Here is a 19,257-nt window from a genome sequence, read left to right as displayed (position 1 = left end):
ATGGTCCCAGTAGGCATAGCCAATTTGGTGCCTCCAGATGTTGGACTACAGTTTCCATCACACCTGATCATTGATCATGCTGGCCAGGGCTGATGGAAGTTGCAGTCCAACATCTGAAATGCATGATGTTGGCTGCCCCTGTGTTAGAAGGTTGCAGCAAACCAGAACATGAAATCATGGATTGCTTTGATGACCATGGTTAAGTTTAAGTTTGTCTGCCTCTGTAACCTCTGCATGCAAGTGAGAAACTGGTTTTTATGCTGTTTCCTTCTTGCATGCTGCTTGGGAATAGAGCTTAGCTCAGCAAGCTAAACCATGGTTTCACTGTGAGATTGGGAACGTGTGGCATCACAACAGAGTCACGTGCAATTGCTGCTGAGCTAAACTTTCTAGCCTTCAGCTGCTTGTTGCTGGTCTGTAGGACTGCTGGACCTGTCAGAGAACATAGCTGAGGTTGCTGGATGTGAGCTATGGCACAGCCTAATGAATTTCATGGAAAGGTAATTTATTCCGGGCTTCTTTGCCCAGTACACTGTTAGCAGGTACACATTAAAGGAGGATGTGCAAATTTCTCTGAGTGTGCAATATGAATGAATACATGCTGCAAAGAGCCACATTTTGCAGTGTTGTCTTGTGGTATATACATAGAACTGGTTCACACATAACATTTGAATATGGTTTGGCACTATGAGAACAAGCCATGCTCTCCATATTCCCCCTCCACTCCCATGCCCCACTTCACTAAATTTGTTCCTGGTTTCATCAAACCATAGTTTTCTGGTATGTGTGAAATTTTAAATGACAAGCTATGGCTTGAGCTCACTCCCCAAACCAGGGTTGCAGAAAACAGCAGTCTTGATTTAAGAACATAAGAAGAACCATGCTGGAGAAAGCCATCTAGGGCAGCTCTCTGCTATCACAATAGCAAACCAGATGCTCATGGGAAATCCCAAGCAGAACCTTAGTGTAACATCACCCTCCAGTGAGTGGTATTCAAAGGCATATTGCTTGATGGGATAAGAGCAAACCATGGTTTGATGAAAGCAGGAAGTAATTCAGTGGAAGGGGATCGGGTTGAGGAGTTGATTAAGCACCAAGCTTTTATAGCTATAGTACCGGATCTTAGATCTGAGCCGTTGTATAATTTAGTCATGTACCAGCCTTGCAGTTCACAGGTATACAGCAGGTGTTGATTTTTTAATGTGCATCCTCTAAAACTGTTTTAACAACCACCAGGTAGATGGGACTCACTGCTGTATAAATGCAGTGTGCAAGAGGAAAAACAAGTGGGGCAAGACTACATGCTTTTTAAATGTGCAGTAGTTTTCTTTTATCACATTTTCACATTGACGTTGTGGTGCAGCTATTTAGAAAAAAATGAAGAAGTGCTATTACATGCACGCAGTCCCATGAAGTGGCTTGCTTGATTCCTGGCAGTAGATTTCATGAAATAAGCAAGTTACCGTCAGCACTTCCTGGCAAATGCAGCAAATTCAAAGGTGATGCTTCTTCTGCAAAACATAGTTGTGCACAGAAGTGGGGAATATGATAATGGCAAGAATAATGGGGAAATATTTGCAAGCCTGGTTATATTTAGCCTGCAAAGTGCATAACTCTTAATTAGGTGTGCTGCTTTTCAAACATTTGGAGAATGATTAGCGTTGCTGTCTCTTCTTTCAAAGGAGTATTCTTCATATCCCAGCTTCACCCAAAGCCAATATTCGCAGTATTACAGCTCTTCCTACAACTCTTCTTACATGTCTGCAAATAGCATCAGTCCATCAGCTATCCCAGCATCGACCTACTCGCTCCAAGAGTCTTCGCACAACATTAACAACAGTCAGAGCACCGAATCACTTTCTGGTAGGTGACTTTAATGATTGGAAATCCCTCCCCTGTTTAAAATGAACTTACAACTATGTGCAGGGCTTAAATTTTAGCTAGGGTGCAGGATCCTGTTTTCAGGATATTTCAGGACCAGTAAAATATGAATGGCAATGGCTCAAGGTGAGTGCAGAGTATCTTTATTTTAGTACTAAATATAGAAAGCCAGATCCTACAAATCTAAGAATACGGGGTGGGGGGGTGGGACCCCAAGATCCCAAACCAAACGGTGTAACTTCTAGGCAGGAGCAGTCGGCAGAGTGTGGCTGTGTTCCAGAGCTGCCCTCCTGGCAGTAGAGCCATCGCTACTTTCTTTGATGGTTGCAGTGCAGGGGTGAAGTCAAGGCTGCTTGAGCACACTGGTGGAGCCCAGCATTGCACCCACACAGCAGCAACCTCGTTGCTCCATCCTTGGGCTGCACAGGTGAGCAGCAGGGATGCTGCTATTGGGAGAGTGGCCCCACAGCACCGCTACCCCTGTGCTATCTGCTCCTGCTTCCAGCTAAGCTTCAGTTGTGATGCTTCTTTTCCCGTAACCCCCCAATCCTTGCAGCAGAAACTGTATATTAGTTTCTGTGGATGAAAATGTATTGGGAGATATGTTTAGATTTCCCGTATGTTAAAGAAAATACAAGACTTTCTTATGATATACTGAATACAATAATAGATTAACAGTGCAGTTGGATTCAGTAGGGCTTGCTCCTAAGTAAATGCAGCTTTAAAATAATAATAATAATAATAATAATAATAATAATAATAATAATAAGTAAATAATGAATTGAAAATAAATAGGCAGTTTAAAATAAAGCCTTTAAAAAAACACATTGCCGTTAACTTAAAAGGTCTCAGAAATAGAACAGATAATAATAACATGTTGTTCTGTTTCCTAAGCAACAATCATGGTGGTTATTGTCAGGCTCATATACCAAGGGTGCCACCCCAAAAAAGACCTTCTCCAGTAATCAGTTTCCTGGCTTGAAGTGCCAGGGGATCCAGAGAAGGATCTCAGCTGCTGATCTTAACAGAGAGGCAGTTTCATATGGAATAAGTCAGTCCTTCATCTACTCTGAACTCAGACGGTTTAGGACAGGGCTTGAAAAGTAAGAACCATCACTTTAATCGGTGTCCGAAAACATAGTGCAAGTCAATGAAGCTCTTTCGATATTAGTGCAATAGAGCAAACTTTGTTATTTGCCATAAGAGTGTGCATATTGGCATCAAATCATTAGGGCAGCACAATACAATATAATACTGTATTAATTAGGGGCTCAAAATAATGATATTAAATTTAGAAAAGGCTGATGAAATGTTGAAAGAAGGCTAATGGAAGGGAATTATTTCACATCTAGAAAGCATTAGTCCCAGTGCAGCTGTAGTTAGATGCAACAAGTCAAGATCAGACAGAGAAGAAAGCAAGACAAGTGACTGAAACTGAAATTCTGTCATTAAATAGCTGTCTGTAGGAAGAGGGCTCATCATCAACAACAACAACAGCAGCAAATACCACTGCTCTCATATTATTTTCTAGAAACAAAACATTTTTTAGCAACCACTTATAAGTTCTTAGTTTAACAAGCATCCATACTGATTGAGGGCCTTTTAAATAAAGCTACAGATAGCAGGCTAAGTAAACAATGAGCTCCATGTTTATTTTATTTCTTTTAAATAAATGCCCTTCCATACTTCTTGAAGTGATCCGTGATGTATTGGAGTGCTTAGTTTTTAACTATCAATTATGGGCTTAAATGTCATCATCTTCCAATGTTCTGTTGGAATGCAGTCAGTATATCACTTCCCCAGCGAAATTTTCATTGGCAGCCTATATCATTTTTATAAAGCACCACGTCATTTGTGGATAATCACTGTATGTACTACCCAAAGTGGGGTATGCTCACTTAAGGAACAACCCTGCACATCTGTTGTTAGTCAAACAGAAAAAAACATAGTAAATTAAAACAAAACAAAATGCTAACGCAGATTACTGCAAAATTACTTTGGAGTATTTCCCCCTCGTTAGATTTGATCTCAGCCTGAGATTTCAAAATCCTTCCCATGAAAAAAATGAACCAGATTCCTATTTAAAATGCTACATCTGAATTGCTAGAGGGATTGGAGAGCTCCATATAAAAGGAAAAAATTGAAGTCAGTGGTATTCAAAAAGGTTATTTAAAATGTGGTCTCTTATCAACATTAACATTGTCCACAATAAACACCACTTAAAGACCTAAGGAAAGTAACAATTCTTTGATTATTTCAAAAATTTCAGAACTCTGTTAAGCTGCTTGGCTGAATTAAAACTTCCGTTCTAAGCATGTTTCTTTGAAAAATAAATAAAAGCTCTATTGATTTTAAGTGGAACGGTATTTGAAATTGGGCAAACCTTTTCTTCAGACTATATTGCAAGCTGTTAAAATTGTGTTACATTTTCATTTTTTGCAATTTTAATTTAAAAATGTAATTCAACTTATAAAATATCCCAGTTTTCATTGATTGAGATGTTGGGGGGGCATTCTTTTCTGGGTTAAAATGTGAAACAGGTGTGATGGAATGTTAAAAGGTTTTTGATAATTTTTGCTCTAAAGATGCTTCTAAACCTTTTCTGAAATATTTAATACCTCCTCGGGTGAGATAGATAGATAGATACAGATCTGTAGTGCTGGATTAATTCTGTAGAATAATTTTCTTTTTTTAAAAAAAAGGTGAGTTGTACTACTACAAAAGAGTAATTTTACCCCCTTGGTGTTCTAAAAAATCTCAGGGCTACTAATAGCCCTGTCCTTTTGCATTGCTGTATTCAAATGATCAAGATCTGAACAGAATCAGCTGAGATAAGGCAAGAGACTGGGGAATTGGTTTCCCACAATTTAGCAGACAAGCCCTTGTTCCCCTTACTAAGCAACCAAACCAGCAAATGCATCTTTAGCAAGGTGTGTGGCTTCCTGATTTGGTCTGAAGATCTGCTAAACAGGCATAGGCAAACTCGGCCCTCCAGATGTTTTGGGACTACAGCTCCCATCATCCCTGACCACTGGCCCTGTTAGCTAGTGATGATGGGAGTTGTCATCCCAAAACATCTGGAGGGCTGTGTTTGCCTATGCCTGTGCTAAGATGTTAGCAAATACCATGGTGATTTTCTGAAGTATCTTACAATTGTCATTTCTGTTTCTTTGATGATAAGTGGAACACTGTTGTGTAGTTTTTCAACAAGCTCAAGAACCGTAACATAGGAAGTTGGCTTTGAGTAGAATTATTTTATATATATACCTGTAGGTGAATATACAACACCTGTAAAAGACACAGATACAGACAGGCAGCACAGAGGGACGGATGGAAAGCTACGAGGGCGATCGAAAAGAAACAATGATCCTTCCCCATCAGCTGACACCGAAATTGAGGTGAGATGTCTAGAGGGTTTCTTTCACCCCAACTCTATTTCGTTTGTATTTGACTAAATCCAGGACAGTAGACCTATTGAAATTAATGGGCCTAGTCAATTTCATTAGTTTCAGTGGCACTACAGCTTACCAACCTGTAACTAGGTTTTTCCCTACTGAAATTAAATAATATAATTACCAGATCACTTGTTTTTAAAATCCTTACTGTTATTTTGACTTATGAGTAGAATATATTTCAAAACGGATTATTGTTACATGTACATCTGGTAGAAAAACTATGCAGATGTAACCTTTCACCCTTACTGTGGTTTCTTGATTCTGTTTTTCTTCATATGATGTAACCCAGGGAGGTTCATAAAATACCCGGTCTGGCTTCAGGTTTGAAGAGACCCTTGGCCAAGTGTCTTCTGTTAGGCTCCCTCTCAACATTGGTGTAAGCTTATCTGGCGGCGGCCTATTTTAATTTCCCACAATGCCCTAGAGTGATGCTACATCAGGGGCATTGTGGGAAATCAAAATGGTTGCTTGCTACTGCCACCACCAGGTAAATCTTTGGCAAGGGCCCAAGGCAGACGTCTGTGCTGGCGGATTCAACTGGGTTTCCTGTGGGAAACTCGATGGCACAGCTGATCCCTGCAGAAAGCCAGCTGGATGGCTGGTGACTTCAAGCCCGCTGATTTGAAGTCCCAAAGGTAATCAGCTGATTTTGAGGCAATCTCAGGTGATTGACAGGTGGGTGGTCCTGACGCTCCTTTCAAACTTGGGCCATAAGTTGTGAAGGAGATAAGGATCTGGCACACTGTGGCCAGATCAAGTTCCCCAACCTTTATGTAAAAGAAGAGATCTTATGAAGGATTTGTATGATAGGCAGGTGTCATAAGGAGAGAAAATATGGAGCTGTTTTGGGAAGCAACCATCGTTCAGGTGGCTAAGGTGATGGAACTGGATGAGTGAAGATAACAAGAATGTGTTGATGATATATATGTAGTCTAAGATATCTGGAGAGCACTGGTTTGAGGAAGGCTGGATCCCAAACGAATATATTCCTGCAACTAATATGGTATGATTTTTGTCTTCCCCAACCCCTCTGTCTTTCACCTCAGCGTGTTTTTGTGTGGGACTTGGACGAGACGATAATTATTTTTCACTCCTTACTCACGGGAACGTTTGCATCCAGATATGGGAAGGTACTGTGGAATTTGTCTTCTCCCTCCCCCCTCCAACCGCCCCCGTTGCTGCTTGTCCACCCAGAACACATTGAAAATTATAAGGGCGGCTTAATAGGCCAGCTTTTCTAGCAGATGTTGCTCATTTTTCTTCAGAATATATTTAATATAACTAAGTCCAGTGGTATTTCCCTCAAACATGTGAAAATTTAATTAACATCCCATCACACGGCCAAGAGACTCAAGTTCTTCAAAAGAGTATTGTTCAACTTCTCCAAAATAGGACAATGAGCTGTTTTTCTTGTCAAGGTTTTTCTCTCTCAAAAAAGAAAAGAAAAACAATTTATTCAGCAGACATGATACAAGAACTCCTGCTTGATCAAGGTACCAATTATTTTAGATAGACACCCCTCTGCCCAGCACCTGGTTGGGGGTTTTCTCAGATAAGGCTTGTGTAAAAGAGACAAACACAAATAGCAGGCTTTGTGTGATGTATGTGGTACTGGACTGTGCCATTTCGGACTGCAGGTGTGGTTTGAATGTTTCCTCAAGCTAAAAACCACAGGATCAAACCTCCCTCCAAATTCAAAATTAGCATTCGCAACTAGTCATAAAGCTGTTTGCTGCCTCTTCTATCAGAGGCAGCATGTCTCTAAGGGTGGATGAGTTACCGTATTTATTGAGCATTCATCCTGATTTGCTTGCAGGAAGCTTACATGGAGGTTAGATTATATCTGGTTGTTATATCTGACTTCTGTTGTCAAAGGTGATTTCCCTCTCAATACCAGTTGCTGGGAATCACAGGTGGGCAGAGTGCTCTTGTGCTCAGGCATCTGGTTGGCCACTGTGAGAACAGGATGCTGGACTCGATGGGCCACTGGCCTAATTCAGCAAACTCTTCATTCATCCCACACTTTTCAATGCCTTTTCCTCTTGCTTTCCAAACTGCGAAAACTGTGATTATTTTAAAAAGTGGATTTGTTGTGCTAAGGTAACAGAGCCCTGTACAAAAATATAGAGCCCAGTTTCAAAACTGTTTCACTTTCATGACTCTGTACCAAGGAACTCTGGGAAACTGGTACTGTGAAAGAGCAGAGACATGCAACGTCGGCCATTTTCTCTCCTCTCCTTCAGGTAGAGAACTGAGCCCTAACTTCATACCAAAACGTAATTTCATTTTTCGTCCCCACCTATCATGTCATATGACATTTTGTCAGAGGTCATGTCTGCAAGTAGCAAAAGATGCATGAATTCACATAACTTTCTCATTTGCAATTATTGTGGAGCAATAATTAATAACCACAACAGACCTCTACAACAGGTGGTCATCATTTTATTTGTTTTCTAATTATAGTTTCTCTTTTCTCTTTTTCTTTTTTACTGATAATGACAAATGAATTCAAAACCTCTTTGAGTTAGAACATGCTTAAGTACTTTAATATGGAGTGGAAGAGGCTGTGTTTGCTATTTATTAGATTGAGATGACCAACTTGGCAGTTGTTTGAACAGCCTTGAACACTGCTGCTATGGCTGTGGGAATATAATTTGACATCATTTTATGATTCTACCAGCTGGGCTTGTTTTATGATGGTTATAACAAGCCGGATGTATAATTAGCAAGATGGATTTATTGTCTGCCTTTAGATGTGGGCAAATGTAAAAAGCCCTAAAACATTTTTCATCATGTAGAAACCTGCTAAAGTGTTTGGAAGGTTTCTGGTATCTCCTTGTGAAAGGAAAGTCCATGTGATTGAAGGGGGAAATTTGTTCAGAACTCTATACTAGTGCCTTTTAGTGCTCCTGAGGCATTTGACAACCAGCAGGAAGCAGAATTTAAATGGTGATTCCTCGCAACACTTAATATAGCACTGTACTGTGGTCAATATTGTTCTATAATGTTTGCTAAGAATTGAGCCTAGTTTTCATCAAAGGTGCCCTGTAAGTATAATTAGAATCTTTCTCTCTGTGGCCTTTGCCTCTGTATTAGCTTCCTGTTCAGGATGGCAACAACAATTGATGAATTGTACCTCAATCAGTCGGTTTATGTCCCTTGCTGGGGATAGGGTGCTTCAATTGCAAGTTTCATTCCCATCTGAAGGCAGCCCTGTTTAGGGAAGTTTTTAATGTGTGACATTTTAATGTATTTTTAATCTTTGTTGGAAGCCGCCCAGAGTGGCTAGGGAAACCCAGCCAGATGGGCGGGGTACAAATAATAAATTAGTAGTAGTAGTAGTAGTAGTAGTAGTAGCAGTAGTAGTATTGGTCTGTGTGCATGTGCAGAAAAGCATTACTTTGCAACTTAAAAAAGAAGATGAAGAGATCAATATTTAAAGTGCCCCCTGTTGTCCACAGGAAATGGGAACTGACTGACGATGAGGCAAATCATCTTCTTCTTTGGCCATCACTCATAGCCGAGTGAGATTGTCTTTCATAAACACGGTTTTAACAATGAGTCTATAAGTCACTGTGGAGGCCAATTCTGGATCCACACGTCCTTCCACAATGGGGACATTGGTTTCTGGGTGGGAGTTGATCACAGTGTGGATTTCCCAAGCGTGCCATCCTCTTAGCACGTTTCTCCCTTGTGTCCTCAGTTTGAGTGTCTTCACAGCCCATGACACATTTGGTAAAGGCTGTTCTCCAACTGGAGCGCTCGTAGGCCAGTGTTTTCCAGTTGTCAGTGTTTATACTACTTTTTTTTTTTAGATTTGCCTTGAGACAGTCTTTAAACCTCTTTTGTTGACCACCAGCATTACGCTTTCCATTTTTAAGTTCAGAATAGAGTAGTTGCTTTGGAAGACGATCATCAGGCATCTGCACAACATGACCAGTCCACCGAAGTTGATGTTGAAGAATCGTTGCTTCAACACTGGTGATCTTTGCTTCTTCCAGTACACTGATATTAGTTCGCCTTTCTTCCCAAGTGATGTGTAAAAAATTTTGGAGACACCGTTGGTGGAATCTTTTGAGGAGTTGGAGATGGCGTTTATAAGTGGTCCATGTTTCACAAGCATTTAGTAAGGTTGGTAGTACAACAGCTTTGTAAACAAGCATTTTGGTTTCCCTGCCAATGTCCCTGTCCTCAAACACTCTGCACTTCAATTGGGAGAACGCCGCACTCGCAGCGCTCAGTCAATGCTGGATTTCGGCATCAATGTTGGCCCTTGTGGAAAGATAACTGCCTAGGTAGGAGAAGTGATCAACATTTTCCAACGTTACACCATTGAGTTGGATTTGTGGTGCTGCAGAGGGGTTATTTTGTACTTGTTGGTGCAGCATTTTGGTTTTTTGGCTGTTGAGTGATAGGCCAGGCTTTTCGTAAGCTTCTGCAAAGATATTTAGGATGGTTTGGAGGTCATCTTCTAAGCATGCGCACACTACGTTGTCATCAGCATACTGAAGCTCTATGACGGAAGTTACGGTAACCTTACTCTTTGCTTTCAGCCTGCTCAGATTGAAGAGCTTTCCATCTGTTCGATATATGATTTCTACTCCTGTGGGGAGTTTCCCTTCGACAAAGTGTAGGATCATGGCAATGAAAATAATGAATAGAGTTTGGGGCAATAACACAACCCTGTTTAACACCTGATCTCACTGTGAATGGTTCACTTTGAGAGCCATTGTTATCTGCGATTGTTGGTGTCATATTATCATGGAGGAGCCGATTCATGTTTACAAATTTATCTCGGCAGCCAATTTTCAGAAGGACAGTCCACAGGGCACTACGATTTACAGTGTCGAAAGCCTTAGTCAGGTCAATAAACGCCATATACAGGGGTTGGTTTTGCTCTCTGCATTTTTCTTGAAGCTGTCGAGCAGTGGAAATCATGTCCACTATCCCCCTAGAAGGCCGAAAACCATTTTGGGATTCAGGAAGGGTCACCTCGGATATAGTTAAGAGACAGTTTGCCAAGATCCTTGCAAGAAATTTGCCTGCTACAGCTAATAGAGAGATGCCTCGATATTTTCCACAATCAGTTCTTTCACCTTTTTTTAAAGAGATTGATAATTTTGGCATTCCTAAAGTCTGCTGGGACCTCTTCTCTTTCCCAGAGTACAGTGGTACCTCAGTTTAAGAACAGTCCTGTTTACAAATGATTCGGTTTAATAACTCCGCAAAACCAGAAGTAGTGTTCCAGTTTGCAAACTTTACCTCTGTCTAAGAACAGAATCCAAATGGTGGAAGGGCAGTGATGGCAGGAGGCCTCATTAGGGAAAGCGTGCCAAACGGTTTTGGTTTAAGAACGGACTTCCAGAACGGATTAAGTTTGTAAACCAAGGTACCGCTGTACCACATTCTTGCTAAATTGGATGGATAGGCTGCCACTGCAGTTGCATTGTATGTGAGGGAAATTGCCACCAATCGGGTCTGGAAAAAAGATGGGGACAAAACTGAAAACATTGGAATGCAATAGATTGGCTGTAACGTTGTCTAGATTTTCTGTAAAATGTGAATGAACAAAGGATAGCAATTCCAGATGAAGCAGCTGGTGTGGAAGGAACCTTTGCCTAATTCAATCAGCACAACAGTTCCTAATCATGGCACTGTCCTTATTTTTTTCCCTTGGGGACTAATCTACTGATTACAATTGCTGATTTGCGGTTGAACAATTTAAGAATTCAGCGTCCTTCAGCATCTGCCAATGGAACCTTTGAACCTGTCGTTTTCATGAGCACATTGTAATGGTTCTAGGGGTTGCTCGTGCATAAGCTTGTCCCAACCTCTGGCTGGGTTGCCTGAGTGAACCTTTCCTGTCCGGGCAGCCACTCACCCATGGCTGTCTCAATCGCTGGCAGAATCCGTCAGTGGGCGTTTCTTGAACTTCTTCCAGCAAAGAAGCTCTTTGACGCCAAGTCTCCTCCTACTCTCCCTGCGCGGAAGCCTTCTGCGCAAGGAGGGCGTAGGCAGCAGAGGACCCTTCCTCTCCCCGCTGGTCCCCGGCAAGGAGTCATGGGACCACCTCGCCGATTCCCCCATCTGCCCCCCTTCTCCACTGGAGCTACGTTGATTCTCTTCCCCAGAAGATGGGCTGCCTCTCCCACTCCCGGGACGCTCTCTGGGATCCCTTTGGAGCTTGCTCTCTCCCTCAGACACTGATGGCAGTTCCCTGACACACATGATTCTTCACAAAGTAGTCTTGTCTTTGGTCTCACAGTGTAAAAAGATGGTCTAGAGGAAATGGCTATGCTAAGAGGATAACTATATTTATAAAGTAATGCTGCAATCCCGTGCTTACTTATCTGAGAGAAAGCCACACTGAACACAGTGAGAATTCTGAGTAGACATGTATTGGATTGCACTGTCAGATTCCATAGGCAAAGGTTAAATATAAATGTCTCTCTCATTATTTGCCAAACCATCCCTTGAGATCCACTCCAACAGTCCAGATCATAGTTTAATCTACAGCCATGGCTTGTTCCATGGTGACTCATAGCAGGGCCTTCTCTGTTATGGCACCATGGCTGTAGAATTCTCTTCCACTAGAAGTGTATTTGTGTCCCCCTCCCCCCATTTCCATCCTTTGGATGACTGATAAATACATATTTGTTCTTTTTGGCATTGGGGGCTGATGCAGTAGTTGGTCAGTTGTGTTCGTTGTGAGTCATGTGCTGCTGGAATTTTGTGAGCTTTGATAATTTTATTGTTTCAGTGTTTATGTTTAAAACATTGTATTTTATTGTAGTTTTTGTACATGGAAGTTCCTAGGAGCTTTGAAGGGAAGATGGTCTAATAATCATTGTTCTTGTTGCTGTTATTACAATGATAAATATTATTTTTATCGTCATTATTTTAACATCTTGGGATATAGTTGGAAGGAAAATCTTACGCAAAAGAATGACACCGAAAAACCATTTAGCAGTGGGGTTTTCCTGCACAAATTATTGCATGAGCTTACTTTCCCTTGACCAAGTTCAAGTAATCCTAGTTGTGTTAGCTCTAATCTTTTTTGTAGTCAGTAGGTTTCCCATGCAAATCTTGCAACATAATCCATCATTAATTACCCATGACAGGCATTAATTCCACAATCACAAAACCTGTATAGAACCAAATCTCTGTACAACTGAGGTGAGCAGTTCCAGCTTTTTTTCTTTTCTTCCTGTTATGGCTTTCGGGTAAAAACAGGTGGGCTAAAAACATGAAATTACATCATGCTAATGCCCTTTACTGCTAAGAAGGTAAAGGGGTGTCAGTAGAAGAGGAGACACAATGGGGCCAAAACTCACTGCTTCCATTTAAGGGAGGTAGATCACCCTACCAGATTTGGATAATAACTTTGAAGCCTGGGGATGCCTGTTTAATTGCCTTCATACAATTCTGAAGCCAAACTCTGTATTCACATTAGTTTGTTCAGCCATTCTGAACCTTCCAGCTCAACTCACATTTCAGGTATTTCATTTCAGGTGATCCACAGTCACAACGCATGTCAACGCTGTGTTGAGAATTGGGGAGGAGGGACACATTCACAAAGTAAACAAAGGCCATGAAAATAGTAATTATTATTTTATTATTATTAAATGTCTATGCCACCCTTCATCTCGGCAGTTTACATGATAAAAGCACATAATTAGAACTCAGTCGCTGTATTCACCTGCAGACTATTGGTTCAGTTAGTCTTTCCCAACCTGGAAACATCTACATGTTTTGGACCAGGCATAGGCAAAGTCGGCCCTCCAGATGTTTTGGGACTACAACTTCCATCATCCCTGACCACTGGTCCTGTTAGCTAGGGATGATGGGAGTTGTAGTCCCAAAACATCTGGAGGGCCGACTTTGCCTAAGCCTGTTTTGGACTATAAAACATCATCCTTAACCATTTACCATGCTATTTGTGGCTGATGGGTCTTGCGGTCCAAAATATCTGGAGGGCACCAGGTTGGTAAGTCTAGGTTAAGTGATCTTGCCAATACTGCGGACCCTGGGCAGGGTCTGAGGGGATAGAACCCATAATGGAACTAGGCAAGGCCCAGTGGTTATGTGTTAGATCCAGGGGCAGAGCTCAGTACAGAAGCTGTTTATTCACCTCAGATGGGCAGTGGGGGTGGAGAACCTCTTGGCCGCTAGGCTGTGTGCACTAGTTCCTTGTGGAGAACAAGCAGGCATACTCAGTCCATGCAGAAAGCAGGAATGACTTCACAGTGCATCCGCTGATGCATGGAAAGGTTGAATCTGCTCTTTTTGACTTATTCAACTTTGGCTTATTCAGCTTGTGGTGGTCCCATGGAATTGTCTGCTTGCTTAATGGAGTTGGCTCACTTACACCTAATAGATACAGTGTGTAAGTTGTTTGCACAAGTGTAGTCCAATGCACCTGATACCCAGCAAAATTACAGGGATGAAAATCAACAGTTTATCATGTTTTATCGCATGCGCATTACATGCAGTGAGCATAAGCAAAGGGCAGGATGTGCAGGCCCTATCCTTAGCACACCAGCTATATGTAGGGTTAAACCACAGAGCCTAGGACTTGCCAATCAGAAAGTCGGTGGTTCGAATCCCCGCGACGGGGTGAGCTCCCATTGCTCAGTCCTTTCTCCTGCCAACCTAGCAGTTTGAAAGCATACCAGTGCAAGTAGATAAATAGGTACCGCTCTGGCGGGAAGGTAAACGGCATTTCCGTGCACTGGTCTGGTTTGCCAGAAGCGGCTTGGTCATGCTGGCCACATAACCCGGAAGCTGTACGCCGGCTCCCTCGGCCAATAAAGCGAGATGAGCGCTGCAACCCCAGAGTTGTCTGCGACTGGACCTAATGGTCAGGGGTCCCTTTACCATTTTATATGTAGGTAAGGACAGAGTTTACATTAGCCCTATTGAGGCATCATCCTTCTCTTGCTAACTAGCTCGGCCCTCTCTTTCATTTCCCCATCGCCTGCTCTGCCACCCTCCACACACTGAGGAGCAAAGATATGTAGTGGCAAGTTTTGCTGTATGCATGGGGACTCCACACATGATTTAGAACCCTAATGTCCAGCACATGGAGGGAGAGAAGTCAGCTAGCACAGCCCCCTTACTATATATGAAGAATGTCTGAATAGGGCTATTATGAGCAACAAATCTCCTAAACGCTCTCCTAACTTCAGGTCTTCTTATGGTATTCTCAAGCTTGAACAGAACAGAGTTCAATTGTGTATTAATTATTTCAAGGGGGGGGGGGGGACTTCTATCAGAATAGAACTTTAGTTTATCGTATGGTTGCAGTAGTCACATTAATTTCCCTTAAAATTAGTATCTTCTTTGAAATGGAATCATGTTGATTCATGGTTCTGCTGGCTAGCCCGATGATGCTTTTTATCATTCTCTGCACTGTCAAAAAGAAAGAAAGAAAGAAAGAAAGAAAGAAAGAAAGAAAGAAAGAACTTGTTTTATTTTTTAGCACTGCAAAATTAATTGTAGAAGTTCAAATCTACTTGCTTTGCAAATATTTTTGTTGTTGTTGGTTTGTGAAAATCTGTATTGTGAGGGTTCAACTCAGATACATAGACTTTCCCCTTGAGCTCTATTAGCTAATTCAGAATGGCATGTATTTGCTTTGTTTGAGAATTGGCCTAATAAGTATGTACCGTTGCTGCTGCTGTTCAGACATCTAAGAGTTCTCCATTCCTTTGACAAACATAAGCCAAAGTGCTTAAGGACATCTGTTTATTTTATTTCTATAATGAGAAAACCTTCCATCTTCTTCCTGGTTCAGCTGTGTTTATTTACATTTTGTTACTCATATGGGCTGGGCACCTTGGGATATTAAAAACCCGCCATGGCCTTTTAGCAGGCATCCCTCTTTAAAAAGCAAGAAGGGGGAAAAGAGGGGAAAGTGGAGAAAAGGCAGAATAAGCCCTTCCTAAGGAAAACACAGCCCTTTAGAATTCTATAAAATAGATTTTCAAAACAAATACGCTGTAATTCTCTCAGTAGATGGTGGATTAACTCAAGATGAATACAATTTGGGAAGGATTTTCTGAGGAAGTAGGAAATATTTTGCTTAACCTACTAGAGGCTGAATCTTGTGTTCAGTGCCCTTTTAGGTTAAATAATAAAAGCATTCAGTCATTGTAGGCAATCTTAAGACTGTTTTAGACGTGCCACTATATCGTTTGTTAGTGGAGCTGTGCAAGGCAGCTAGTGTTGTGTTTTCAGCAGCTTTGGATTGTGTTTAAAGAGAAAAAACAAGGGGAAGTTTGAGTGTGCCGAAGTTCTCATGGCTTGACATGACTGTAGGGAGTGCAAACCACTGATGTTAGAAAAGCTGTTACATCTGCACTAACTGGAATCTTCTAAATGCTCAGCCCAGGTGCACATCACCCCATAGAGTTTCTGATTTGCACCTCTCCTCTTTCTTGTGCCGTGTCCAGTCCCCAGCTCACAGGATGGCCAAATGTCCTTTTTTACAGAGGATAGCCCTCTATTTGAAAGCATCCACTATTTGAAGGACTGTCAAGTCCAGCTGAAGAACAAAGAACCATAAGAAGAGAGAGAAGGGACCTTAAGGTTGCCCACTGACAGTCACCAGCTGGACAAGCAGCCTGGGCAGTCAGATCTGACTATATTTGAACCTGTAGTAGCCATTAATGGAGTTATGGGAAAGTATTAGTGAATGCTTATAAGAAAAGCTGTGTAAAGCGACCCAAGTTTTTAGTTTAGTTTTATATTGACACAAATTATTACCTAAGGTGATTTTAAAAAATAAAATAAGAGAAGAATGAAGCAATAGGTTTTGAGGAAAGTTATAATGGAGTTCCGGAGTTGGGGGAAAATGTTCCCCTCTGCTGCTTGCTTAACTACTAAGCCATGTTAATTTATATGTGTATTCTTTCTCAGCAAGGCATGAAACTCAGCAACCAAAGAATAGATTATAACTTGCCCTCGTTCAGGCATGTGGCTCAGCCTTTTCTCCCTCCCTCTTGCTCTCTCCCCTTTTCACAAGCTCTGCTTCTTTTTTTCTAGTTAATACAAGCAAACAAACTAGTCCCATTTCCAAGCATTTCCAAGTAATTAAACCAAATTAAAACCATTAAACTCTTTCTTTACTGACAACTTCATTATTAACAGCTAACCGCAAAGATGAGATTTAACTTGGAAGGCCCTCAATTGCATACTAATCTGCCTTTCACCTCTGGCTGACACCTCCAAAAGATAACCCCCCCCCCTTTCCCTTTAGAATAGAAGTCTGACAAATACACTTAATTAATGCTTTCTTCCTGGTGGAAAAGTCATTATTTGTTCACTGCATAAGCAAGTACTTGGCAGGAGCTTAGGAAGTCTGATAGTTTCTATAAAAGAGGAGTTTGTGTATGTGGTGGGGGGGAGGAGGAGAGATTTTGTGCAGTGCGCTCCTTGTTTTTGAAAAAGCAAAACGTAGATAGAGATGTAGAAACACATTACGCAAACACTTGGAATGTCAGTTGAATTGGCACATAGGTAAAATGGAAGGGCACTCATTCTCTGCCCTTTCACTAATGGCATGCAAGTCTTAACAGTTTACCAGTTAAGACGTAAGTCTGGGACTTTGAGTAATTTGGAACCAGAAACTTAAGTAAGAAAGAGTGACTTGCGCTTGAGAGATTGCCAAAGATAAGTCGGTCTCCAACTTCCCTTACATTTTCAGCAACAGCTACAGGAGATGAGGGGAACTGAATGCAGAGGACCTGCCAAGTGGATCAGGAGTAGCTGCAGGTGGTTAAAAAAAAATGTAATGTGTGGCTTAGTGCACACTTCAAAAACAAGTATAAGCAAATGTTTGTTTTTTTAATGAAAGTAAACTAAAAGCCGTGGCATCAGAGGCTGAACTCTGTATTTTTGGAAATACAGGGGCATCTACCCCAGAAGCTTCACACTCAAGCTCTCCCCATATAAATAATTGGACGTTAAAGTCCAGCAATGTGAAACATGCACCCTGACAAATTCATATACAGTGGTACCTCAGGTTACAGATGCTTCAGGTTACAGACTCTGCTAACCCAGAAATAGTACCTCGGGTTAAGAACTTTGCTTCAGGATGAGAAGGGTCTTAACCCGAGGTACCACTGTACAAAACACATGCGTTCTTCAGTTCACATGTTCTTCTGAACTGAAGAACACATGTTCTTCAGTTCACACACAGGCACTTATTTCATAGAGACAGACATAAGAAATTTCCTCTTTCTTTGTATGAGGAAAGTGTATGGCTACAAGCACCCTGTGGTACAGCCGATGTCCTTTTCCCCTAAGATAAAAGCCAGGGGAACTTGAGAGATATTGTCATTCAAGCTAGCATTGTGTATGCATACATGTACACAACACTTTACAGACGTCGAAGTGTAAGAAGAAACCTGTGAATGCAAGCGCCTCAAACTAATAAGAATAGCAGCCGCCAATATGGTGCCCTCTATATGTTGCTGGACTCTTCATTCCCACCAGGCCTAGCTAACATGTCCAATGGCTGGAGATGATGGTAGCTGGATTCCAGCAAAATATTCGCCCACTCCTGAATAAGAGTAATAACCAGTGCCAAAATATTGGCACGCCTGGTGCTTTTAGTTGGGCAGAAGCCTGCTAATTCTGTTCCTCCCACAAACATGGCCTGCACACCCATCCAAAGATTAGCATTTGAGACAGATTTGCAATGTGCTTGCTGGATGTTGGAGCAACTCCATCTCAACTGTCAGTTGGGAGAGGCTGTGGCTCAGAGGTAGGGTAGTTGCTTTGCTTTAACCAAGGTTGGCTTGATTTCAGATTATTATTTTTTTCAGTTAAAAGGCTCTTGAGCTGCATACCTACGAAAAGTCTGTGTTTGAGGCCCTGGAGAGTCACTGCTAGTCAAAGTAGACAATACTGAGCTAGATGGACCAGTGATAAGGCTCGGAGTATGGCAGGTTTGTGCATTCAGTTGCTGAAAAGGAACACACAGATAAATTAGAAGGTTGGGTTAGAGCAGTGATTTATCTAACAGTGTTGCAGGGACGTGTTTATCTGGGGCTCCCCAGTGAGAAGACCAGTAATAACAAGATTTTTTTGAAAAGCCAATTGCCGTTAGCAAAGTGTAACCACAGGAAGGTGCTGAGTGTTGTTCTAGGATCCACCCTAGACTCAGAGAAGCCTAGAACACACAGAAGCGGCCTGCAGGATCAGTTTGATGATGCATCAAGTCCAGCATCCTTTTCCCTTCAGTCACCAAATAACTGCCCCTAGAAAGCCCACAAGCAGGGCATGAAGGCAATAGTCTTCCCATAATCCTTTGCAAGATGCATGCAGCAGTTTCATGGTAGACAAGGGGAGGGCGGGGTTCGTCACTAAACTATTCAATACAGAAAGCAGTTGCTTGATATAGAAACTTTAGAAGCCAATGGAATTGGGAAAGTGAAAATCAACAGGAGGAGGAGGAGTTTGGATTTGATATCCCGCTTTATCACTACCCTAAGGAGTCTCAAAGCGGCTAACAATCTCCTTTCCCTTCCTCCCCCACAACAAACACTCTGTGAGGTGAGTGGGGCTGAGAGACTTCAGAGAAGTGTGACTGGCCCAAGGTCACCCAGCAGCTGCATGTGGAGGAGCAGAGACGCGAACCCGGTTCACCAGATCCACTGCTCTTAACCACTCTTAAAGAGTGTTTTCCCTTCCTCAGTACCTATTGGGTTTAGATGTGAAGACATGAAAGAGGGATTTAAAAAACACACTTTAGGATGATAAGCTGGGTGGTGGTGCCATACCTGTGAGCCTCTGTCAGCTAGAGAGAAGTAATTCTGCCTGTTCCTTTCCCTCCACAAGCTGATTCACATAGTCGCCATTTCTTGACTTTTACATTTCACATTGGTGTTTATAAAGCTACTGTGGAATGATAGGA

General features: G+C 41.8%; 1 protein-coding gene across 4 annotated transcripts in view; it reads left to right on the top strand.

Moving 5' to 3' along the window:
• Positions 1-19,257, top strand: part of EYA2 (EYA transcriptional coactivator and phosphatase 2) — a 133,512-nt gene that overhangs the window by 82,652 nt on the left and 31,603 nt on the right. For all 4 annotated transcript variants that reach the window (XM_081011283.1, XM_081011282.1, XM_081011281.1 and 1 more), the window contains exons 7-9: positions 1,683-1,863; positions 5,155-5,279; positions 6,383-6,466. In XM_081011283.1, coding sequence (XP_080867409.1) covers positions 1,683-1,863; positions 5,155-5,279; positions 6,383-6,466 — 390 coding nt within the window. The remainder of the gene's footprint in view (positions 1-1,682; positions 1,864-5,154; positions 5,280-6,382; positions 6,467-19,257) is intronic.

Source organism: Podarcis pityusensis (assembly GCF_964106645.2).
Source record: "Podarcis pityusensis genome assembly, chromosome: 6".
In the NCBI taxonomy this organism is placed as follows: Eukaryota; Metazoa; Chordata; class Lepidosauria; order Squamata; family Lacertidae; genus Podarcis; species Podarcis pityusensis.
This window is presented reverse-complemented; position numbering and strand designations above follow the sequence as displayed.